Raw genomic sequence first — 27,761 nt, 5'->3', positions numbered from 1 at the left:
TGTGCTGGAAACCCCAGACCACATTATCCACCACCCCCATCCATTTTTAATGACAATAAGCCTGTGAATAGAAGGAAATTTAGCTGTTATTTCAAGCAAATTCAGAGACCACATAGAGATTCCCTCAGGAAGTGAAACTGTGTTGGAATGGAAGTAAAAATTAGTATGAAATATGTGAAGACTGGCAAATCCAGAGGAACAGTCTATTACTGTAACAAGAGGAGTGACTAGGTCTGAAGTGATGTTCCAGAAATATTATGGTTGGAAAATTGGTTTCTGTGTTTAAAGTTCTTACAAAAACAACAGTTACCATAATCTAAAGAGAAAATATTGTCGATGTTTTATTCCTGTTTTTTTTTTTTGCTTTGTTTTGTTTTGGTAATAGATGTAAACTTAATTTATTGCTTTAATAACTCCTTTGATGATTTTTAGTGATATAATGATATTTACTTTAGAAAAGCTCATTGGAGGATTGTTCCATAGAATCTGCTCGACTGGGTCTGACCCCACCACAAACAATCACAAACACAAACTTAACTGTATCAAACATAGCTACTGCATTTTGTCAGTAAAATACCACATTACTTCATTTTAACAAACACACACACGCATGCACACTGTATTTTTCAGTATTTACACCCCATTTGCCAGCAAAAAAATATCTCATCCATTTTATAAGATAAGAATTTTCGTTTTACTTTTCTTCTTTACCACTCTGCTGGTAAATGTTTAGAAGAGGTAAACGTTCAAGTAACTCTTCCCAAAATCATATGCCACTTGAAATTCTCATCTTTCAATGCAAAAAAATTTTGGTAGTCTAGTGTCTTATCTGAGGCTATTATCTTCAGCACACTTGCTTTCAATCTATTTTGCATGACTTTTTTTTTTTCTCTTCTTCTTTATGTCTTTTCTTATGGGTTATACTCTTACAGACACTTCTGGAAAGTTTTCAAATCGATACCAATTTTTTCCTACATTGTTTTCACTATGGAATTGAACCGATTTCCTTGCTGATATACATCCTATAAGTTGTTCTATTCTTTATCAGTTAAAGATCTGCAATCATTTAGAAATTATTATTATTATTATTATTATTATTATTATTATTATTATGTTTTGTGAGGGCTACTACAGTAGTGTGTGGGTTAAGCTTGTTTTTTGTATTTACACTGCAAACTTACTCAATTCCCTAACTGTTTTTCTTATGTCATTTATTCTTTTGGGAAATACTTCAATGTCTTAACTTTCCATTCACTAATAAAAGCAATGAGATTTCATATGGTTGAACTGAAAGGGTATTGGACAACCAGCTTATTAGTTTGGTGATCCTCTCCTATCATGGGCCCTGCAATGTGTCTATAGGCAAAACATTTATTTCTGGATAGGCTCAGTCTGTCTAGCTGAAAGTAGACACCCAGTGTCGTGTAATTTACCTCTCAATTTGATAACAAACATTTAACATTTTTCTGCAAGTGTTATGTTACAGAAGATTAAACTGAACTTCAATCACGTCACTCCCCATGATCACTTTTTCTTTGTTTACTTAATTTTTTTTTTCTTTTTTACTCTTAATAAACACAATCATCACATTTATCTAGTTTTCTTTCCGTGTAAGCTTTAATTGTACCAAATCAAACAGTTCTTCATTTGTTTAATCTGTTAGTAATAGTTTGTTATTGTGTATGGTTTGGAATATTCTGTTAATTCAATTAGTTGCACAAAGTGCTAAAGTAAGCGTATCATAGAAATGCACACTTTTAAATACTGATTTCTCAAGATTTGAATTTGTTACATTCTGCTTATAGTGATGCCTTACTGAAGCAAATAGTGTATATTTTGCCAAAGACACAAATTTGTGCTAATAATTAATTGTCTGTGTGTCTGTGTCTTAAATACACAATTATCTGGGAAGAGTGTACAATACAAGAAATAAAATTAATAGAGATAAAAATTGAAAACTGAAATTTCTCACTGTCATTGCTCAAAGTTTCGCATTAACTCTTTATGCTACAACAGTGTGAAATTTCAGTGTCTAATTATTGTTCTGCATGTATGCAGGCATAGCCAAGGGGTTAAGAATTTCACCTTGCAATTCTTTGGTCTGAGGTTCAGTTCTACTGTAAAACTTCTTCAGCTAGGCAGAGTGAAATTTTTGTAGGTGAAAGTATGTGGAATGTAGCTGTAATTCAAGATCAAACCTTGTCACATTATAGTACCACACTGATTCACCACCTTAGAATGAAGAAATATCAGCTTACTTGCAGACAATTCAGCCATGGAAAATCTGCATCTTAGAATTCTGTCTGATCCATGGGACAATGAGTATTAAAATGACAATAATGATGATGGTGATGATGATTCTGAGGATATCTTTTGTTTTTTATTTGTTTCAGATGATAGAATGTTGCCCAGTTAGGGCACTGCCTTAAAAGGGTTTAGCTGAACAAATTGATCCTAACACTTTTATTTTATGGCTTGATACTTGTTCTATCAGTTACTTTTGCCAACTTACTCAGCTGCAGGGATGTAAACAAACCAACCACCATTTACCAATAAGTGGTGGTGGTGGTGGTGGTGTTGAAACAAACAAAGACACACCACACAGACACACACACACACACACACACACACATATATGGGTGGCGCAGAAGTTATGAAGGGGTTTCAGTATTTAATACCTCGTTTATTTTGTTTAAAAATCTTGATATTTTAGTAGGTAAGTTATAGAAAAAGGAGTTGTGAAGGATGACATCCATTTTCCAATTTGCATAAACATTCTCGTTCTAAGGCGTTTTCCATAACAGCCCTTAACGTTTGTGGAACCAATGATCTTATTTCTGTCCTAATGTTAATTTTAAGATCTGCAATTGTTTGACGCTTGTTGACATAACTTTTTCCTTAAGATAGCCCCATAGAAAAAAAAAGTCTGGAGTAGTTAGATCTGGAGAACAAGATGGATCTTCTCTTACCAATTGTTGGAATCTTGTTGCATATTGTAATCTAGCAGCATAATCTGGTTCGTTCAGAAAAAGGTTCATTTTTAAAAAAATTCGTTGGAGTGATGTCCTGCAGACTCCATCTTGTCCAGAGTGTCTTCACATTGATGCTGTCAGGTCTTCTTCAATGCTCTCCCTCACACATCTAACCATGGCTTCATTTCTAATGGAGTGAGGTCTGCCTATTCTTGGAATGTTACTTACTGATCCTTGATCTTCAAAACAACCAATTAATCGCGTGACCATTGGTTCACTTGGACAATTCATTGTTCCATAATGACGATGATATGCTCATTGAATCTGAATTATTGATCCTTTGTTTTGGTGATAAAATTTCAATATATGTGTACTTTTCTTGGCTTAAAGTTTAGGGTTTTCTTCAAATAAATCTGAAATAAAATAAAAATTAGATAATTATTTAAAAAGTTATTAAATATTGAAACTCCTTCGTGACATCTGGCCACCCTGTATGTGTGTGTGTGTATATATATATATATATATATATATATATATATATATATATATATATATATGTATATATATATATATATATATATATGTATATACAACAAGGTTCTTTCAGTTTCTATGTAACAAATCCACTCACATGGTTTTGGTCAGCCTGTGACTGTAGTAGATGCCACTTGCTCAAGGTACCACACAGTATGACTGTTCACAGAACCATGTGATTAGAAAGTAAACTTCTTACAATACAGCCATGCTTGTGCCTATATATTTTTGTGTGTATGTGTGCATGTGTGCGCTTTAGTGTATGCACATGCATGTGTGTGCTTGAGTGTATGCACATGCATGTGTGTGCTTGAGTGTATGCATGTGAGGAATTTTCCTAAATTCAGCATATTTGAAGGCATGTGATTTTACAAAATGATCAATACCCTCTCTAATATTGTTTTAAAATATTGACACAAAGCCAGCAATTTCAGGGAGGGAGTAAGTCAATTATATCAGCCCCAGTGTTTAACTGGTACTTATTTTATTGACCCCGAAAGGACGAAAGGCAAAGTGCATCTTGGTGGAGTTTGAACTCAGACCGTAAAGACAGACAAAATGCTGCAAAACATTTTGTCCAGTGTGCTAACAATTCTGCCACTTCTATATTTAAGAGATGAGGAATTATGTACATTATTTACAACAAACAAGATGAGGACAAATATCCATCAAATGTAAATAATTCTGCCAGCTTGTCACCTTCTCTAATGTTAAGTAACGAAAAGTACAGTTGCTATGGTAGTATTTGTTTTAGTTGTTCAGTCTAACACCAGTAATATTACAAAATCTATCACCTGAGAAAATAATATAAGGATTAGGCATGGTTGAGCTTATTATAGAAGTGAACATTATTTCCTCTCTTTCTCTCTCAAGAGAAGAAGAAACGATGGGAAGACAGAGATGAGAGAGAGATAATCACTGCTATAAAAATCTATTGACTGTTGTTCATCAAATCGACTTAGTGTGCCTTTGTTATCTTTTGCTCAGAAACTGTACCCTCCATTAGTTATAAGTTTAACACAAACATGTGCCCACACACAAGCAGATACAATTTCCTGTTGGCTGTCTTAGATATTTCCTATTTTTTCTGTCTGAAGTGAGGATCAATAAAGAACGTGATTATTCTTGGACATCTTCACTCCTTTGGCTGCCAAACAGTTATGTACTTGTCATTTCTCCTTTATATCATACATTAAAATTTGAACAAATATTCATCGGTTTGGATATATCATTTCTTTCTTAAACTACAAGTAAATCGAATAGCATCAACAAACACATTTCCCATTTCATACTCTTTTTCTCTTTCATACTACCACTGTTGTTAGTGCTTTGATGATACTCTCTTGTTGTTAATAAGGAAAAGCTACTAAAATGCTATCTATAGTAGAAAATCTGGCTAGTTTTTTTATTTCTCTCTCTATTTTCACAAGTTCTGTTCATGTTTTTCATGTTCATGGTCTCTTCACATTCACCTCCCCAATTTCTATGCAATATATCACAGTATTGTTGAGTGCTGAATCGGTTAACTTTTCTCTTCAATTAAATACCAGTGTTTTTGAGATTCTAGAGAGCCATGTTACAAATATAATTTAGAGCAGTGTCTTGGTCCATGGACTGGTTTCATGCAAGGCAGTTATTTCCATGGACCAGGGGATCATGTTCATAACAAAAATAAAGTGAATTATTTAATTATTACATCAAGAATGGTTTCAAATTTTGGCACAGTGCTAGCAGTTTTTGAGGAAAGGGGAAGTCAATTACATCGATCCTTATACTTGATTGGTACTTATTTAATCAACCCCAGATGGATGAAAGGCAAGGTCAACAGCAGAATTAGAACTCAGAATGTAAAGATGGGACAAAATGCTTAACATTTTGTCTGGTGCATGAACAATTCTGTCAGCTTGCCATCTCAGTTATTATTACCTATATAATACAAATGCAATTATATCATACATTATTCATTTTATTTCTACTATTACATTGAAGTATATTTATATATATATATATAAATTTATTCTTTTTGTGTGTCTCTGTACCAAATGATCCATGGGCTGGTACTGGTCTATGGCCTGGTGTTTGGGGGACTCCTGCTTTAGAGATCTCGGCCAGTGTCATGAAGTCCTCATTTCCAATTCCATTAGAAATAACTGAATCTTTTAAATTTTCTTTCTTTGTGACCATTGAAGTGACATGTCTTCCCTAAATAAGCTCCTTGTTTTACTAGTAGCCATATATAACCACATAACCGTGCAGCTATGCAGATTAAACGCTTTATTTATTTTATCTGTTTTGGGTATGCATCATTTTGTGTTGAAGTCTGAGTACCAGTAATCATACTGTTTTAACAGGTTGACTTTATGCCTGCTTTGCATGAAATTCTAAAAACCTCAGAAAACAAATTAATCTGTTTTAAACTTACACTGATTTTCTTTATTATAATTTAATTTCATTTTTATTTTGCCTATTTTTTATTAGTTTGTTTTGGTTTATTTTGAAAATACTGGATATTTATTTTAGTTTCTCATTGTAATTTATGCTTTTTTAAATAATTTTCTTTCCTAAAATATCCTTCATATACATTCTTGCATAGCTCATTATATATATATATATATATATATATATATACACACACACATGTGTGTGTGTGTGTAAGTATATATATATATATATATATATATAGAGAGAGAGAGAGAGAGATATATGTATATATATATATATATATATATATATAGATATATATATGTATATATATATATATATATATATATATATATATATATATATATATATATATATACATATATATATGTATGTATATATGTGTGTGTGTGTGTATATATATATATATATATATATATATATATATATATATATATATTCCATTTATTCATTCATTTATACCTTCTTTGCCTTCTTGCTATTTACTGTTTGAAGAGGAAGATATGAAGATATTTAATTTGAAGTTTCTCAAATGAGCAAGATTCAAATCTGGTAGAAGTTGACTTGAGCAAAATGCTATTGCTGTTTTCTTTTAATGTTGATAATATTTAACAAAATAAAAGAAAAAAAGAAATTCAATAAAATTCAAAACTAAATCATAAAGCTGAAAATATTACTGGGATTACAAATATATAAATACAACAGGATCCACCCCACCCCCGCAACAAATAAAAAAAATAATCAATTAACCACCCTCCCTCACAGAAAGAAAATCTAAAAAATGAACAAAAGAAAATATCTATATTTGACATTCATATCCAAATCTTAGTTGGGTATTGGTAAGATTCCTGTGATGGCAAAATACTTGTTGTTGTATTTGCAGACGGAAAGTTCATTGAAAGTGGTCAGTCTTGCAATTGCATCCTACTAGATCTGGCAACTTATTACTGCTGTTTGCAGCATTTTGTATGGAAGCTTTCACAGTGAGGTTAGTTCTGCAACAATATTATCTGCAACTCTTTCAATACACCGCTTCGTTAAGTCCAAAGCAGTCATCCTCTCTATATATTATATTCTGGTGCCATTTGTATTGTTTTTTTCTTTGAACTTTTTTTGTTGCTATTTATGATATTTTTGTGGTTGCTATTTTTCTGGTTATTTTATTATTTACATAATTTTATTTTTACTCGTATTAGTGGTTGGTGTTTCTGTTCTGTATTTTATTTCTTTAACTATATTCATATTGTGTAAAATTGAAAAGATAGAAACAACTTTTTGGAGTATCTCAAACGGCCTCTATCCCAAAGTGAATATATTGAATATTTCTTGAAGTACACTCATGCATTTGTGCATGCACACACTCACATCCTTCCTATAGCTATTGTGTTTTCACTCTGGGCAAAGCTCATAACTCTGTTTGCTCCAGTTTATGCAACTGAAAATAACAGATTTCTCTTCTCTCTCTGGCTTCATGGTTGAGTGGTTAACTATAGGAAGGACATCCAATAACTCCAGGAAGAAATAATCGCATCCATGCTAGTATGAGAAAATAGACCTAAATCATTATTACATACCTATAATATGTATGTGTATATATATATATATATATGTATATAGATATATATATATACTTGTGTGTGCATGCATGAGCATGTGTGTTTGTGTGTCAAAAGACTGGTTTGTTTCATACTGTTCTATTATTTACATTGTAATATGGTTGTCATATTCTGCCTATGTTAAAAGATGTTCACATCAGAATTATTTTGTTTGAATTTTTTTTTTTTTTCCTACAAACGAAATTTTGTTTTATTGCTTGCATTAATCTGCGTGCTGCACATAGAAATGCGCATGTGCACACTTTGCTTGGTGTTGTGGATGTAATTTTTCTTGATATTTTTCTCCATAAATTATTTACAATTGACATTTTTGTGGAGTAAACGATGTACTATAATCATTAAGTATAACCATCTCTGCAGGGTTTGTGCATAAAGACATGTTAGTGTGTGTGTGTGAGAGAGAGAGAGAGCATGCATGCATGTACCTGTGTGTGTGTGAGCACAAGTGTTCCTGTGTATGTGATTGGTTATTATATTTATGAAATGACACTTATGAATTTAGTTATAAAAATATATTTATCTTTTTCGTTTTTGTTTCCTTGCGCACTATTTTATTATTTTTTTTTTTTATTAAGAACAAACATATTTAAGCAGAATATACTATATTCAAGGATGCAGTATATTCATAATTATACTCTGAGTATTTTTACTAGCTCCTGGTGCTGCTTAAATCCATGGTTCTGAAAACTTCAGAGCTACTTCTCTCCTATGAAAAGCTACAGATTGTATCTCACTCATATACACCATATTTAGCTTTGTCTGGATGCCCTACCTAATGCCAACCACTTTACAGAGTGTACTTGGTGTGTTGTCCTCAACAAGCCTGAAGAAACACTTCTGTGCTGTCACTTACTTTATAGAATGTACTGGATGTATTTTCTCATGACAACAGCACTAGAGAAGTTGTTTTGTGCCTGGAAAGACTAAAAACATTTACCTATCCTTTGTTGGGTTATGGTTAAGGTTAAGACATATGACTGAAAGTAGATTGAAGAGAGATCATGAGAGGAAGCAGAGTGAAAGTGGTGAGAGGTGATAGAGGAAGTAATAATGGCTGAGAGACAGTGATGGGCAGCTACATACTGGTTTTTGGTAAGGCAGTTATACAGAATAGAAAATCTGTATGACAGGGAAGTGGGAGCAATAAGGACACAGGGTTATGAGACAGGGAAAATTAGGACCGGAAAAGAATGATAAAGAGCAATAAAAATGGGTGATGGTAAGCAATGCCATTCACCTGATGGCAAAAGGGTTTTGTCTTTTTCGTCATGTAACATCCATGTTCCATACTGGCATGGGTTGGACAATTTCCCAGGAAGAGATATGTCCAAGGACTGCATCAAGCTACAATGTTTGCTTTGGGATGGCTTTTATAGCTGGATGCCCTTCCTACTTATAAAATTTTTAGTCTATGCTTAGTTTATTTTATCCTAGACTTTTGTTGTTAGATGTGGAATTTCTCTAAATCTTCTCAACATTCAGCTTTACAAATTTAGTCATCATCATAAAGTAGTTCCAAAAAATAGCTGGTCTTAAGGCCTTGTTATGGCTTGGAAGAATATAGTAAATTGGAAATAGCTTAGAACTGGACCATTACCTTCATGTTAAATTCTTCATTGACTTCACCTCAATTCATGGCTTATATGACCTTAACATGTCATTTGTTGACCCTTGTTTTCTTTAGTGGTCCCAGGTTACAAGTCAGTAACCCTGTCAAACATATTCTTCAGGTCAGTGAATGCTAGACATTAGGGTTTATTCCAAGCTAAGTAATTCTTCTTCTGTTGTCTCATGAGGAATAAGGTACTGATGTTACCATTTTCTGACTCAAAGTTTACACATACACACTCTCTCTCTCTCTCTCTCCCTCTCTCTCTCTCTCTCTCCCTCTCTCTCTCTCTCTCTCCCCTCTCTCTCTCTCTCTCTCTCTCTCTCTCTCTCTCTCTCTCTCACACACACACACATGTGCATGTATATACATACATATTTGTATGTATGAATATGCACACATTTTTATATCAAATAGTCAGTCACTCTTATCTTCAGACTTAGGCTAGAATACAACTCTATTTTTTTGTATTGAGTTTTGTATCAGTTAATGTTTTAATCACTGTCTACCACCAAAAACACATGTGATAAACATCTATGCATTACCGTATATATGTGTGTGTATATATATATATATATATATGTATGTATATATAAATGTATGTATGTATATAATTTTTGTTTCATACACTATGTGTCCATTGGAATATTTTCTTTCAGTTATTACATTATTTATTGAAAACACTCTTAAAGTACAGAACATAGCAAAACATGTGCTACTGTATTTTGTATATGTAAGACCACAAGCAATTTTATATTGCATATGAATGTACATAATGTTAATTGGTTGAAAGGTATTGCAACTTATTATTTATGCCGAGAAAATTGTAATTGCTTCCATATCTTCAGCATTTTTGAAAGGAAAATAACCATCCGTTTTTGGCTTCATATTTTTGAAGCTTAGAGTATTTAATTAACTCTTTGTGTTTGGGTTCTAATTTAGATGAAATAATTACCAGTAATATTTTATGGATAGCTCTGCCTACAAAACATGGAACTTGGTGCTAAGTTGCAAATTATGGCTGGTTGTTCGCTTGATGGATAGAATATTAAATTTTGTCTAGGCAGACTGCTTTTTATCATTCTGGGAACAATAAAATAAGTGCTGTTCAAGCATTGCTGTTACTTCAATCAAGTGGGCTCTCCTCCAAAATTAGTCACCTGTGCCAATGTTAGAAATCATTTTATAATTATTATCAAGGTGGTGAGCTAGTAGAACTGTTAGGACCCCTGGTAAAATGCTTAGTGGCATTTCATCCATCTTAACATTCTGAGTTCAAATTCCAACAAGGCTACCTTTGTTTTTCATCCCTTCAGGGTTGAGAAAATAAGAACCAGTTAAGTACTGAAGTCATCTCCCATCCCTTCAAAACTGCTGGCCCTATACCAAAACTTGAAACCATTATTATTATTATTATTATTATTATTATTATTATTATTATTATTATTATTATTATTAAGATGGTGAGCTGGCAGAATTGTAAGCACGCTGGGCAAAACACTTGTTTGCAGCTACATTCTGAGTTCAAATTTCACCAAAGTCAACTTTGCCTGGGGGGGGGGGGGGGTCAATAAATTAAGTACCAGTGAAACACTGAGGTTGATGTAATCGACTAGTCCCCTCTCTCCAAATTTCAGGCCTTGAGCCTTTAGTAGTAAGGATTATTATTATTATTAGGATAGCAAAGCTGGCAGAATTGTTATTTTATCAGGCAAAATGCTTAATGGCATTTCATCTGCCTTAATGTTCTGAGTTCAAATTCTGCTGAAGCTGACTTTGCCTTTCGTCTTTTCAAGGTCGTAAAATAAGTACTAGTTAAACACTGAGGTCAATCTAATCGACTTGCTCCCACCCCAACCAAACTTGCTGGCCTTGTGCCAAAATTTGAAACCATTATTAATAGGTTGGCAGATTACTTGAATTAGCAGGCAAAATTCCTTGTAGTATTTAATCCAACTATTTATTTTCTGGGTTCAGATCTTGCCAAGGTTGACTTTGCCTTTCACTCTTCTGGGGTTCCAGAAGATAAGTCAGTCCCAGTCAGGTACTGAGATTGACATAATCAATTAATGCCCTTCCCCAAATTTCAGACCTTTTGATTATTATCAAGGTTAGCAGATTAACATATTCATCAGACAAAATGTATTTCTTCATTTCTTCCAGATCATTACATTCTGAGCTCAAACCCTGTTGAGGAGAATTTTGCTTTTCTTCCATTTAGGCCTGATAAAATAAAGTACTTGTCAAGTATTTGGGGTCTGCTCTCCTTCTTCAAATTTTTGGTCTTGTGCCTATATCAGAAACAATTATTATCATTATTGTTGACAAGGTACAGGTATGGTTGTGTAGAAAGAAGTTTGCTTCCCATCCACTTGATTTAAGGTACAGTCTCACTGTGTGACATCTTGGACAAGTGTTTTCTTCTATAGACCCAGGCCAAATAAAGCCTTGTGAATGGATCAGTAGATAAAATGTGAAAGAAGCCCATTGTGTGTGTGTTGTCTCTTTGTTTTGACTCTGTTTCATAGTTGTAACCGATTGCCACCATCATGCCAATAGTGTTCTTCATTTCCATGCTTCTCTGGAAACAGGTCTGGCCATGGGGGAATATTACCATACCTGGAAACAGGTAAAAGTTAGCACCAGAAAGTATATCTGACTGCAGAAAATCTACCTCAACAAATTCCATCCAATCCATGTGAACATTGAAAAAGCATACTTTGAAATAGTGATGATGATAATGGAAAGAACAGTGGATTGGTAGACGTGTACGAGTGTCAGACAATGTTTTGCAATAATTTTTCCAACCTTTTACATTCTGGATTCAAATCCCATCAAGATTAATTTCACCCTTTATCCATTTCAGTCACTGAATTAAAGAACCTGTTAGCTGCTGGTTCATGGTAACCTAACTCCTTCCCAACTAAATTACCTGCCATGCACCTAAATTGGAAACAATATCGAAGATAATGATTGGCAAAATTAATAGAGCAGCAAACAAAATGCTTAATTTATCAATAAAGTGGTGCAGGCACGGTTGTGTGGTAAGAAATTTGCTTCCCAACCACATGGTCCAAGGTTAATTCCCACTGTGTGGCACCTTGGGCAAGTATCTTCTACTATAGCTGCTATAGCCTTGAGCCAATCAAAGCCTTTTGAGTGGATTTGGTAGGGGGAAACTGAAAAAAGCTCATCATGTGTGTGTGTGTGTGGTAGGTGTTAGGAAAGGCATCTAGCCATAAAAACCATGCCAAAACAGACACAGAAGCATGGTACAGGCTCCTGCCTGGCCAGCTCCTATCAAACCATCGAACCCCTGCCATCATGGAAGGAGAACATTAAATGATGATGATGATGATGATATATAGGTATGTGTATCTTTGTGTCTATGTTTGTCCCGCCTCCCCATCACTGCTTTATTTAATTTAATTGGCTATAAAAGCCATCAGTGCTTGACATCCAGTGTCAGTGTGTTTATGTCCTCATAACTTTATGGTTCGGCAAAAAGAGACCAATAGAATAAGTGCCAGGCTTTAAAAAATAAGGACTGGAGTCAATTCATTCAACGAGAATTCTTCAAGGAGCTGCCGCAGCATGGCCACAGTCTAATGACTGAAACAGATAAAAAAAATAAATGCTTAAAGTTTTGAACTCACTATATGTGAGACACTGAATTACATACCATAAAAATATATTTTGACTAGCTTTTAATGCCCCAGGATGCATTATCAGTGATGTTTCTGGGGTCATAGAGAGTTTTCAGTTTTCAATATCAGGCACCATCAATCAATTTACCCATCTGGGGTTAATCAAGTCCCAGTAGCAGCAAACCACTGGTTTGTCTTCTTTATCCAAAGTCACCTAGTGTCCTTCTCTGCTGCTTCAGTGATGGAATTTATTGCCCACCACTTTGCTACACCAGTAACTCCAAACTCTGCCAGAACTTTCAAGAATGAACACCCCAACCCGACAAAACCTGAATTCCCTCACAATGTGCCTGCCAGCCCTGATTTTTACATTGTTCCACCAGCTCATGATATTTGGCAAGCTTCCTCCTCATTTTATTTTTTTTGCCTTTTTTTTCTGTCTGTGACCACAAAAGTTTCAATAAATTGATGCAGCTCTAGTTTCTTTAATGTTAAGTAGATGAGAAATTTATCTGTTACTAAATGCAGATCTAGTATAAACTTAGCTAGTAGGCATATAGTCATCATTTTATCTTATCTAGCCAGCTTGGAAGGATAAATAGATTTAAATACTGAATAATAAGGCACCTACCTAGATATTCAAAGTCATTTAATTTCAGTCACTTCCATTAACCCTTTTGATACTAATCTACTTGAAACTTCCCTTGGTTCTTTGATACAAACTTCCTGTTTTAAAATGTTCTAAATTAAAACCTTCCATCTAAATTTCAGGTTAATTTACGTTTCAAACACCAACTTAATAATGATCAAGTTGTTTTATTAACTTCTTCATAATTTTAAGAATTAATTGAAACAGAGGCAGTGTTTCTTAGCAGAAATATGGTGAAAGAAGGAGTAAAAAGAATTACATTTCAAAATCAAAAATATATTAATAAACACAGAAGAAATTATATAAGTTTTTGAGAAAGATTTACTGTTTTGGCGTACATTTGTAGTAACACTTACAAAGATTCAAATGTTTATCAAATGTATCTTGTATCATTTAGATTTTCAAGATGTCTACTTCATAACACAACTCTGCTAATAATTATTACTAAATTAAAAACTTACCAATGCATTATCACAAGAGATTTGAAACCTCTTCTGTTTATTGCAAGAGTAATTTGATTTTTTTCTGTTCTGTTAACCAAACCAGCTTACATTTGAAGTATTATTTTGATTATGCTTGCAATAATGTTTGCCGGTTTTTATTTTTATTTTTATATTTTAAATCATTCTGACTTGTGAATTAATTTCCTGTTTATGAAAGAGGTGCTACAGGTGAAGGCATTGGTGTGTGGTTGAAAAGCTTACTTTGCAACCATGCGGTTTGGGGTTCAATCCTGCTGCATGGCACCTTGGGTAAATGCCTTCTGTTATAGTTCTGAGCTCATCAAGCTATTGTAATTGGATTTGCTAGATGAAAACTGAAAGAAGCTAGCTGTGCATATGTGTGTTCTTGTTTATTTGGGTGGGGTGTATGTGTATATGTATTTGCGTATATATACATGTGTTAGTTTGTATTGGTGCTTCTCTGAAAATCACTGAGATACATATGGTAATGTTGTTGCCATTTCCCCTGTTTGTAAATCATCCACTAGCATTGTATCTTTGAAGTCATGTTAAATAAGAGATCCCCTTACTTCAAAAGTTGGTAGTGGTTTAATGACAGGAAAAGCAGCCACCTGTAAAACAATGTCTTGATAATATATTTGTCTAACCCATACTAGCATGGGAAAATGGCTGCAAAAAGGAATTACTTTTCTGTGTAAAGCATATGTTATGTATAAAACCGTCAAGCCAAGTGAAATTGTAGTTGTGGCTGATGCCAGTGTCATGTAACTGGCACATAAAAAGTGCACTCAGATGTTGGGTGATATGCTGTGCTTGAGAAGACCTGTCAAGCCAAGTGAAACCTTAGTTGTAGCCAATGCCAGTGTCACATAGCTGGATCCTGTGCCAGCGACATGTAAAAAGCTCTGTTCAAATGTTGGGCTTCATGGAAGCAGTGACAAGTGACCGAGACCTTTAGCAATATACTGTGCTTGAGAAGATCTGTTAAGCCAAGTGAGATCACAGTCATAGCTGATGTCAGTGTGTGTAACTAGCATCCGTGCTGGTGACATGTAAAAGGCACCCACTGCACTCTTGGAGTGGTTGATGTTAGGAAGGGCATCCTGCTGTAGAAACCATGTCAAATCAGATTGGAACTTGGTGCAGCTCCCCAGCTTACCAGTTTTCAGTCAAACCATCCAACCCATACCAGCATGGAAAACGGATGTTAAATGATGATGAAATCTATACCAGATTTGTTTCAAGGTACTAGAAATAATAACAAGCAGAGTCCTGGGTTTCATTGCAACTTAGTACTGTAAAATCATGGTTGGCAGATGCAAGGCACTAATTTATTGCCAGAAGTAGGTCAATAAAAATTCTACTTTATTCAATGTGCATTTCTTATCATGTCTTTCAATATTTATAGAAATGAGTGCAGTACATTTTAGTTATCATGTTATGTTTGTTTTCTCTTCTTATTTATAGTTCATTGTTAATGATTTTCCTTATTGCTTATTGTTTATTATCTAATATGATATTGGTTAAATTAACCCTTTACAGACAAGTGCAAATAAACTATGCTTTGGGTGCATTGTTTGACTGATAAACACATTTTAATTCCTGTTAATTGCAGGAATGGATATGATATTTGTTTTAAATCTGTTTCAAACATGACACTCACATTTATCACCACTTAAATGTGAATGTTCTGTTAGAACAGACTATACAATGTTAGATACCATGAGAGAAACTCAGATATTGGTTTTTAGTGCAAAATGCACTCTTGTTTATATTACTAGTAGGGAGATAAATCCCCACCACCTCCAGCACCAAGATCCCTAGATCATGTGATTTGAACCTTCTTTGGTCTTGTCAATTATGGACACTCAACCATTAGAAATAGCAGCAACTCATCTCCCTACCAGCTATTCATAGAAAACCAGTCCGAGGAGAGGTGTGATTAGCCAGTGAGCTTGTGAAAAAATACTGTACATATTAGCAATAGAGGCAGTATTATTATAAGGTAAAGCTCATTTTCCTGGGGGGGGGGGGGGTTCAGAAGATTTTCTTTTGTTTTTACTGTGGGTGTGAATATATTATCCTAATATAACCAAATCAAATGATTTAAAAGAGACCTTTACATCAAGCATTAATCTAAGTGTAATTTGCAGAAGTCCATATTATTGGAAATGCTACCTTAGATCTACTACCAGCTATATCACAAAAAAGCTGTCATTATTAATACTACTGTTACTTACTGAAGATTTTAACTTTGTACAAAAGGTATCAACCCTACAGTATGGCTTCTTTATTCCTACTGCATGGCACCTTGGGAAAATGTCTTCTGACCAAAATCTTGTGAGTAAATTTGATAGATGGAAACTGAAAGATACCTGTCGTGTATGTGCACATTCATGTATTGTCATGGTTTGGCAGCTGTAAACAGGTAGTACTGTCTTACCAATGGTGTGTTTGATATCCAATCTTCTATGTCCATGAGGAAATATTTTCATGCTTCGAAATAGATAAGGGTTGAAGACAGGAGGGGCATGCAACTGTAAAAAATCTGACTCAATGAATTCCATCTGACCCATGCAAGACTGGAAATTTAGACGTTAATACAATTATGATGATCATGATCATGATGACAGCATCTACAATCTCAGTTTAAATCCTTGAGCAAATTACATTCTTTTGTGATTACTTAATCTTTACCAGTAATACACAAGAGTCAATTCAGCCATGCCTAAGTAAGAAATCACATCTTTGCAATTAATTTAGCTGTCATATCCTATGTAAACAAAACTAGTCAGCTCCCTGTTTATAAATATATTTCATATCCTTAAGTGTTTTGCTAATAATTAATGAGAATCAAGTGTCAGATTTATAGAGGAAGGAAACTGAAAAGCTGTGATGATCTTGTTTTCCCCAAGCATGCAGCACCATTGCAAATTTGTGATGATGTGAAATTCCTATTTTCAATGTTTCATTAATTTCATGCATTAACTGATGGAAAAGAGATATAAAAAGTGAGTCATTTATTCTTTATAGAGTTTTTTTTAAAGCTATCAATGAAGGTTTGAATTGCTCAGAATATCACATTTAATAGGAGTGAAAGTGTGTTTATGTCTCACTTAGCTTGCTATATTCACTTTTTATCCTTTTTAAAACAGGTACTTTAAAGATCTGGTCTCTTGCAGGTCGGGTAAGAAGAATTACGAAGGAAAGGATTTTAAAAAATTAATCATTTTTATGTGTTCATTAATTTAAAAATGATACCTTAACTGCCCTAACTATTTTGTGACTTTATATTAAAATTAAAAAGAAAGTTTATAAGTTTTTCTACTACAGAAACTTGCCAAATGTGCTTCAAAAGCAAGTTTCATTGTAGTGTTTTCAAGCAGCATCTTTCACTTTCAAGCAATATTTTTCACTTTGAAGCGGTCATAAAAAGGAATCACTACATCTCTCTCAAAGTATATTTGGTAAAAGAAAGATAGAAGTAACAATAATAGTTGAATTTATGTTTGACTGGGGAAAAAATCACATTATTAACCACACCTCTTGCCACTATGCCAATAATGAACAAAATGACAGATGCTAGTATCAACTTGTAGATAAAGTATGAAACTTGCCATTTTGTGGGGGTCAACAGACAGACCACTGATGATATCACACATTATATAATATGCTACTGTCTTGCCTATCATTTCCACAACTACAACAGTCTGCTGAAGGGTTTTGTGTTCAAACCTCTGGATACTAGAATGAAACAATGGTACAAAAATGACTACAGGTATTAGCTGTCTGTTTGTTTATTTCACATCTCTCCATTAATACTGTCTATATAAAAACACAGTGCCTTTCTTTACATTTTCTTGTAAGCAGAAGTCCAAACCTTTCACTTGTAACATATGAAGACCAGTGGAATGAAATTATGTTAATAGAAAAACTGATCAGGTCTGGCAACAGGAAGAATTTCTAACTGTAGAAAAATCCGACCCATACCATGGAAGAAATAGACATATAAACTAAAAGAATGAAAATATGCATGTGGATATGTGTTCTCTTGTTCATTTTACATCTACATTTTTATGTTGTCATAAATACATGCATGTGTGTCTCTCTCTCTCTCTCTCTCTCTCTCTCTCTGCATACACACACACACACACACACACACACACACACAATTGATTATGACGACAAGTGTCCCCAATTGATTTGATCAACAGAACAGCCTGCTTGAGAAATTAACATGCAAGTGACTGAGCACTCCACAGACACACATGCCATTAATATAGTTCTAAAGAAGATTCAATTTGACTCAGAATGTGATAAGGCTGGTCCTTAGAAATACAGGTGTTACTCATTTTTATCACCTCAGTAGACTGGATCGGCATGAAACAAAGTTTCTTGCTCAAGGACACAACACACTTCCAGGAAATCACGTATCTTTAAACACACACACACACACATATCTTTATATATATATATATATACACACACACACAGCTATTTAAAATAAATGATCATTTTCACAATAATAGTTCTTAGTATATTTCATTGTTCCTTTACCACTTTTGCCCTTTATTTTATTAAAATGTTTACTGTTAATCAAATAGTGTTGATATATTTTTGCTTTTATTTTTCTGTCCTCCTTCAGCTCCACTTTACTCCATTACAGTCTATGTTGTCTCACCTAGCATCACCTTTTCTGGCAATTCTTCCAATTTATCTGTCTTCTCAAGAAATCCAAACTCTTTATGAAACATTTGACATATATTAGTGTTAGTTCATTTGGAAAATGGCATGTTGCTTCTTACACCATTTATATGATGAATGGTTAGGGTTACAGAAATCAATCAATTGTAAGAATCATTTTGCTTCAGCAAATTTCACTATCTAGCTTGTTGCAGTCAGTGAGAAATGGTCGTTGCTCCAATTGATAATGTTGGTGATAATGGCATGGCTGTTGTTGTAACAAAGTATGATTCAATCATTATTTTCTACCTTCAGCGCATTCTATTATATTTTTGTTAATGTATACCAACAACAGTGAAGAATTGTTGTTAGGTTTATCTCTTTGTTTTCACTTAGATATATGTCTCCATGTGCATGTGTGCACATATAGATACACACATACACACATATATTTGCAAACATATATGTAGATATTTCTTATATTTGTCACTTTTGTTATTAAAGATCTTTGTCTTAACTTCTAGAAATTATATATATATATGTTTCATGTAATAAACACCATGCAAGCACAGCTGATCAGATGAATCACTATTCTCTCTCTATCTATTTATCTATCTGTCTGTCTGCCTATCTCCCTCTCTCTCTCTCTCTCTCCCTCTTTCTCTCTCCCCCCCTCTCTCTCTCTCTCTCTCTCTCTCTCTCACTCACTCACTCACTCACTCACACAACAGAATAAACAATTCATTTGTGAGGAATCAGCCAAGTTTATTTCTGGTGATTCATGGACATAACATATATCCCAACTTCTCTCAAGAAAGCTGCATGCAACAAAAGTGTGTGCTAAGTTTAACCTAAGCAAATGATATTTCTGTCTCTGCATAAGGGGGATATGTGCATTGTAAACTACAGTAAAGTAACCTCTCTCCAAGAACAGTAGCAATAAATAAAATCCTCATCAAGGAGGGTAGATTGCTGAAGTTATAACCAAAGTCCCATATCTAGAAAAGCATTAACTGTCCATAAAAACTGATATAATGTAGAGGTGGGGTACTTCAGTCATGTCACTATTTCTCTTGTGTAATGATAAAATTTTCTCAATCTATAACATGGCAGTTATATTAATGAAAACCTAGACTGTATGTAGTGCAAGTACCTTGTTAATGCTGCTCTCCTAGTGGAGTGGCCAAGAAAAGAGAGTGTGTGTATGTGGAGCAGTTATATGTGTGTGCACACATCAAGGAAAGAGACAATAAAATAATTCTTTATATCCTTTATCTTTTATTTGTTTCAGCCATTTGACTGCAACCATCTTGTGGTACCTACTTGAATTATTTAGTCAAACAAATCAACCCCAGTACTTATTTTTCAAGCCTTGTTTAATTGTTAAGTTATGGGTGGGGTAAAATTATGCCAATAGAAGAAGGCAGCGCCCATGACTGTTTTCAGCACCTCTGAATCTGGTAGAAGGAAGAGAAGTTATCTTCAGGCAAGTGATCTGGCCTGAATGCCTAAAACAAAGTAAACTCCTGTGAAATAACCAAGAGTCAGGTGATAGTGATGGTGCCACATAAAAAGCACCCAGTACACTCTGTGGAGTGGTTGACATTAGGAAGCACATCCAACCATAGAAACCAAACCAAAACAGACTATGGGACCTGGTGCAGTCCTTGATTTTATCAGTTCTTGTCAAGCCATCCAGCCCATGCCAATATGGGAAACAGTTGTTAAATGATGATGATGATGATCAGTTGTTATAGCTCCATGAAATTCTCTGGTTATTAGGTTACCTAGGTACCGGCATTCCTAAACTACTTCTAAGAATTGAAAGAATTTATTTTATGGATATAAAATTATGTGGAAGGAATTGAACCACAAGTAGAATGACAGAAACAGTAGATTCTATTAGCAGTATCAGTACATGCAAAATAGATTCTTTCAAATGTGCAGAAAGTTCCCTATGAGTGGTTGACAGTATTTGTAACGAAGGTGACTTCATGTACAGCTGGATGCTCTAAAATCCTAGTAGGGAGAGTAACCATGAGGTGGAAAAATTTACAGAGCTATTACCTGTATTGGTACTAATGGTTTCTCTATCAGACAAAAGAACAGACTGTATAATGCTTGTTGTTGAAATGATGTAGCATGATAACAAGATCTGGGCACAATTAATAGCAAAGGTTTATGAAGACACAAAAGAAACTAGACAAGCATGCTTTGCTGGAGGTGTAATGTCAGTGTACATGAACAATGATGGATAAATGAGCTGAAAAAAAAAAAAAACCTGGATATTAGAAGAATCAGATGTACTGCAGACATGTAATTTGTATGGAAGATGTCAAATGTGCTAAGAAATAGAAATTGCTCAGAGTGAATGGAACATGTAGAAAAGGTAGGACAAGTTGGGGGTCAAAGAAGATATGGGGAAAAAGTACTGAAGTCATATGTCAAGGGGCTGAATGTTGTGAAGGAAATAACAAAGGACTGCAACGCATGGCAAAGTGCTGTGCTAGAGAAGATCTGTCCAATCTATGTAAACATGGAAAAACATACATGTAAATAGTGATGGATGTTGGTGGGACGTATATCAAGACTTTGGTCCCTCTTGCCCATTATGTTCATATCAAATCTACTTCTACTATCCTTCCATTCTATTCACTAGTCTCTCATCTACCACTGTGTGATGCTGTTCTACTCCTCTCTGACTCTTTCTCTCCTGTCATGGCATCTGCTTAACAAGGGATGGCATTGGAGCCAGCTCTCTTTAGTCCACTCCCATTTTTTATAGTTTGCTCATTAACCAAGCACTTAATCTCTTAGTTACTGTAATTCACTAATCTGCCTCTGCATGTGAGAGAGAGGGGGTGGGTGGAGGGATGGGGAGTCAAAAAGTTTAAAATTGAACTGAATGAATTAATCTTAAAGAAGGAAACCTAATCACAAGGCATCTGGAAAGACGCAGTTTCTGCAGTAACTTAATAGAAATACCCATTTATTTACCTCGATGCATCATATTCTGTAACAGGACACATTAAAGACAACTTTCCATAAAAAACAGATGCAAAAGATAATAACTATAATGTACTTTGCATCACATTATGTTTTTACTGATATCATTGGTGATTGATATGATCTTTCTCTTAGTGCAGACTGGGCTGAAAGACTAGATTCACACAGGTGGTAAAACACTAACAGTTGGGGTATAACAATGAAAACTGATTTTCTTGATGTGATTGTTGTTGTTGTTATTGTTTAATTCCTGGTCAGTCCTGATGTAGCTGAACTAGAATGACATTATCCAATGTGTCCTTTCTTTCATGATGATAGTATGTTACTTGAAGGGAATCTGATTGCTAAGATTCTCAGGTTGTACTCAAGCACCCCACTTCCAGTAGCTCTTCTATCTCTCTCTCTCTCTCTCTCTCTCTCTCTCTCTCTCTCTCTCTCTCTCTCTCTCTCTCTCTCTCTCTAGATCTGTTAGAACATCATTTGGTTTATGAATACATATGTTCTTCTTCACTTATTTTCTCTCTTTGCATGTTGTGACAGTAATGGTGAGAATATTCTAGATTCTTGTTATAAAACTTACTAAGAACTGTTATCTATTCTTCTTTGCACAATAATCCTTACCATTTAGATAGAGCAATCATATTAAAGTGTTTGGCAACAATCTACCTGCTCAATGCTGGCAAGGAAAAAACTAATTATTCTTGCTATCATCATCATCATCATCATCATCATCATCATCACCTATCATCATAATAATTATTACTGCAGCTGTACTTATTATCAGTTTTGTGGTTTTGAAGATAAAAAAGCAAGACTTTGAGCATATATAGCAGATTTCATTAAATTCTTCAACAAAGAGTCTGCCTAGCTAACAAAACATTCTATTCTTTCTTTATTGTTGAGTGATTAGCAACTAGAAGTACATCTACCTATAAAGAAAGAAAATTACTTTAGCTAGACATACTAAACAGGAAAAAAAAAAATTAGTGAACACTCTATAACTGCTAAAACCAATAGAAAATTATATTTTGCAGTACCATATTTGTTTATTAGTACATGCATATAAGTATTTATGTATTGTATTTGTATGCATATTGCATTACCATCGCCACCAACAACATTGACTTGAAATTGGTCACTTGGTCTCATAGCTGTGGTAAAACTACTTAACTATTTCAGAATGAATGCCTGAAATAATAAGAAAGTGCTTGTTGGTTTTGCTGTTTCATTTACTCACCAAATCCAATCTGGTGTTTTCTAGTATTATCAATATCAATCTGTGTTACTCAAACTTAAGCAGTGATGCAAAATGGCCTTGTATATTTGATCAGTTCTAGATTGAAAATTGTGCAATGAATGTGTAGAAAATTTGCAGTGAAGTGTCTTAAATAACAATAGTTTTCTTTTATAGAAGGTTATGAATACTGTCAGTGTTCGGTTGTTTGTTATTAGGTTACAAGCTACTCATTAAATAGATCTTGCAAAATTACTAAGAGACTGTGGATCTTAGTTGTGTGGTCACTGCTAATATGGAACAAAGATGATTTATGTGCATATTTTTGTGTCTTTGCATGTGATTTTCCAACACTTTACATGTTGATAATTTTTGCATTTTATATGTATGTAATATATCTACGAGTACTTGCATTCATGCATACATAATTGGAATAGTAAATGAACTTATGTGACACAGTTGTTGAAACTTTAAGATGCTGGACTTACAATCACAAGGTCATGATTTGAGACTGTGTATGAAATTATTTTGAATCATTGAAGCAAGTATTTTTAGATCTGCACTGCACAATCACATTCTTTCATAAGAATATTGTTATTTAAATCTTATTCTGGCTGTGTGCTGTGTTCTTGAGCAAAGCACTTTGTTTCATGTTACTCCAGTCCACTCAGCTGTACATGGATAACTTTGTGATTGATTGGCATACAAGGCTGATACAATGACTCAAGAAAATCACCTAAACAAGGGTCTCACATGCCATGTTTTGTATTCAGTGATTGAATGGATGAATAGTATAATCTGTACTGTGAGTCCTGACTGAATGGAATTGTTCAACCGCATTGAATATCAATCAGTCAATCAAGATCTTATTCATTCCATATTGTCTCACAATACCTATACTATATACTGTGTGTTGTAATATTTTACTTTGAGTGAAAAAAAAAAAAAAAATGATGGTTGTTTCTTATTGTCTTCTTCTTTGCTTAAGGTATCTGTCCTCATTTTCTCAGTAGACCTGTCATTTTCCTCAACTTGCTTTGTATTGCCAACTACTATCTATCTCCACGCAATTGTGCACTAGACTGATGATACTATACCACAAATTACCTTGTGGTATCTTGGAGTAATATTCAGAGTTGATGTAAAGTGGAGATCAACTGAACTCATTTATTAACTCTTGTACCTTAACTGGACAGTTTGTATCACCAGATGCCCTTTCTGCCACCAACCCTTTCATGTTTTCTATCTAGATAATATTTCCCCATGGCCTTAGATATTTCCACAGAAAATTGGAAACAAAGGATACTGCTTGTGTGATGGTGACACTTGTTTACAATTATAGACAAGGAAAAACACACATACCCAAAAGAGACTGATAAGTACCAGGCTTTTAAAAAAATATGATTGGGGGTCAATTCATTTGATTAAAAGTTCTTCAAGGTGGTGCCCCATCATGGCCACAGTCTAATGACTGAAACAAGTAAAAGATAAAAGATATCATGTGACCTTCTTGAAAGGATCTACTTCTATGTCATATTTCAGTTATCTAGATGTTAAACGTTGGCCTACAACTTGGAACATACATACAAACAAACATTCACATTTTAACAGTACTTTCCAGATGCTTACTGGCCCTTCTGTAACAATTGATCTTTGTCTAATATGTGTTGTCAAGTGTAACACTCGAGGCCAGATGATATCTTAATTCTTTTCTTTGACAATAATACTTTACATATATGTATTCTAGAAGACAAATCTCTTGGCACTATTCTTGAAGTTTCCAAACCCACAACTGCCTTCAGATAGTTGAAATACATTTGAATATTGCTGTTGTTGCTTTAGTCAACTATATTTAATTATTGATCTATTTTTGAAAACTCTATTGACCTAATATACCAAATATAATCTGTTTTTGTCTGATCTACAGCCACCAGACTAAATATTATACCTTGTAGCAGTTATGGTTGTGTGGTTTAGAATATGGACAGTCAAAACTTATTGAATACTTTCACTGTGTTTCCCAGCCCGATCATTGTTGTGGTCTAAATTCATGGTTAGGAGTGAACTTAATATTCCAAAGTTAATCATGCTAAACATTTTTTTTTTTCTTTTTCTTTTATGATCGAATAAAATTAGATTTCACAGTTTGGCAACAATGACATAGTGGTTCGTTGACATTCTGAGAAGTGGTGTAAGTAAAACTGAAATAACATGTTAAAGTTTAGCCATTTTAGATGGATAATATTTTTTAAAAGAAAATTTTTTAAAAAATGAAAAATAATTAAAAAGAGGAAAATATAAAGCAAAGTAGAGAAAAAAAATATGAGTTTGTTGTAATATAACAATGTAGTATGAGTTATTAAATTTACAGTAGATAAATCTGAAATAGTTTATAAATTGAATATACTATACCTGTTATCAAAATACCTAACACATAGCCTTCCAAAGATGCATTTATACACACATATATACATATGTATACTTTAGTTATGAACTCCTAAACTTATTTTGTTTACACACCGACAAACCCACATAGGTACATGACTAAACACAAGCTAGCACACATATACACATTTTTTCCTGTTAATATTGTAAACTCAATGAATGTGCAGAAAATCGTTTGGAAAATAAATAAAGGACAAGGTTATCAACTAGCTGGTTGGCTGGTTGGTTAGTTGGTTGTTTAGTGGAATCACAAGATAATTACTTTTTTGGTTATAACTGTCAACAAACATTTTCATATCCAATTTAATTTTGGAAATTTAAGGCTGCCAAGCCTACATCTAATAAAGCAGTCATTAAATACTGCACACTAGCACAACTAAAACTAGACAAAAACACAAAAATCCATCAAAATAGAAACAGTAATAATAAATAAATAAATGAAAATATCTGAGTCAATGCTATATCACTTGTCTGTATCCATAATTACTAGATGTGTGACACTAATTGTAAACTCATTTTCAAAAAGTAATAATGTTTTATAGATTGCTTCAAATATCAATCTGTGAAGTTAATTAGACAAACAACACTACCACCAGATATATAATAAAATTAGTTAATTTAATGTATGAAGGAAATATTACTAATTCACTATTTCAAACATATTTTGTTTCTTAAAGATGAACATAAAACAAAAATTGACATCATCTTTCGTTGCTTGAAAAAATTCAAAACTAGATGATACCCCTCTTTAAACCGACTCGTAATTAAATTATGCATTTAAATTATATAGCAGAGTTAGCTAAAGAATTAAATGGAATGTCTTATATATGGCATTTGTTAGACGCAGTATAACACTAGATGCTAATCATATTTTGTATTAAATATAACTGAATCTTCAAACATAGCTTCACATTTTCCTTCTCTATTCAATTAGGTGCATAGGTACAGGTGTGGCTGTTTGGTAAAAAGCTTGCTTCCCATCCACATGGTCCTGGGTTCAGGCCTACTGCATGGCACCTTTGGCAAATGTCTTCTACTATAGCCTTAGGCCGACCAATACCTTGTGAGTGGATTTCGTAGATAGAACACCTGAAAGAAGCCTGTTGTGTGTGTGTGTGTAAATATATATATATATATATATATATATATATATATATATATATATATATATATATACATATACATATATACACACACGTGGTCTGATCAGTAAGTATCTGGACTGTTGCCATAGTAACAAAGCTAGAGCATACAGAGTGAAGCTGCTTGGCAAAGATTGACCTTGAACTCTGCTGTGCATGTGCACTAAGATTTAATGTTCTAGCTCACTTCTGCTGTTTACAGCAGTGCTTGGAACAAAGGTCTGTAATGTGTGACCGTTGCATTGACCATGACAGAAATTTGAGCAGAGAATCTGCATCAAATTTTGCCAAAAGTTTGGTGATACCTTCTCAGAGGCCAACACAAAGTTTTCAAAAAGTTTTCATTATTCTCAACACTATCAAGGTGATTTTGTGCAACTGAAACCCAGGTGTCATACTGGTCACCTGAAAGTGGTTTTGGTACAAACTTGACAGGTATGCATTTCATACCCAAATCTTCAGTGATAATGGACTGAACTGAGCCATAACTAATCTGCACATCCTCTGATAACTCATGGATGGTGATTCGACAATTCCCCCCCCCCCACAGCTGCACACACGTCTGCAATGTTTTTCTCAGTTCTACTGGTTGCAGGTCTCTCAGAATGTTCGTCAATATCAACATTTTTTCGGCCATCTTGGAAACGTCTGACACACTCATACACTTGTGTGCCACTCATGTGCTCCTCTCCACACACACTTTCTGTATCTTTGCTTAGGCCTCTGAGCAGCTATCGCCATGACAACTTTCTCTGTCATAGTCAATACAATGATCACACGCCACACGCCCTAAACAGTGGAAGTGAGCTAGAACATTAAAACTTGGTGTGCATACACAACAAAGTTCAAGGTCAATCTTTGTCAAGTGGCTTCACTCTGCATGCTTTAGCTTCATTACTATGGCAATAGTCCGGATACTTATTGATGTGACTTCTTATATCTGTGTTTGTCTTTGTGTCACCACTACTTGACGACCAGTGTTGGTGTGCTTATATCCCCGTAACTTAGGAGTTTGGCAAGAGAGACTGATAGAATAAATACCAGGTTTAACAAAAATAAGCACTGGGTTGATTAATTAATTTGACTAAAAATTCTTCAAGGTTGTACCTCAGCATGGTTGCAGTCTAATGACTGAAACAAGTACAAGAAAAATTGCTCTGTCTAAAACTTAAGTTATTTGTCAGTGAGTCATTAATTAAATGCAATCATTTTCTATTGGTTATTCTGTGTTTAAACTTCTATTCTATACTTGTGATATTGCTACATTATTTCATAAAGTAAAAACTATGTATCACCAAATGTTATATATCTAAATAGG

General features: G+C 34.1%; 1 protein-coding gene across 17 annotated transcripts in view; it reads left to right on the top strand.

Moving 5' to 3' along the window:
- LOC106868354 (N-acetylated-alpha-linked acidic dipeptidase 2) overlaps window positions 1-27,761 on the top strand; it is a 1,035,601-nt gene that overhangs the window by 403,975 nt on the left and 603,865 nt on the right. For 6 of the 17 annotated variants that reach the window (XM_052970677.2, XM_089357524.1, XM_052970676.2 and 3 more), the window contains one exon: window positions 6,832-6,936. The exons of the other annotated variants lie outside the window; for them this stretch is intronic. In XM_052970677.2, coding sequence (XP_052826637.1) covers window positions 6,917-6,936 — 20 coding nt within the window. In that variant the 5' untranslated portion in view covers window positions 6,832-6,916. The remainder of the gene's footprint in view (window positions 1-6,831; window positions 6,937-27,761) is intronic. 17 annotated transcript variants of the gene reach the window in all.

This window comes from Octopus bimaculoides, chromosome 9 (assembly GCF_046866305.1).
Source record: "Octopus bimaculoides isolate indiv1 chromosome 9, ASM4686630v1, whole genome shotgun sequence".
Taxonomy (NCBI): Eukaryota; Metazoa; Mollusca; class Cephalopoda; order Octopoda; family Octopodidae; genus Octopus; species Octopus bimaculoides.
This window is presented reverse-complemented; position numbering and strand designations above follow the sequence as displayed.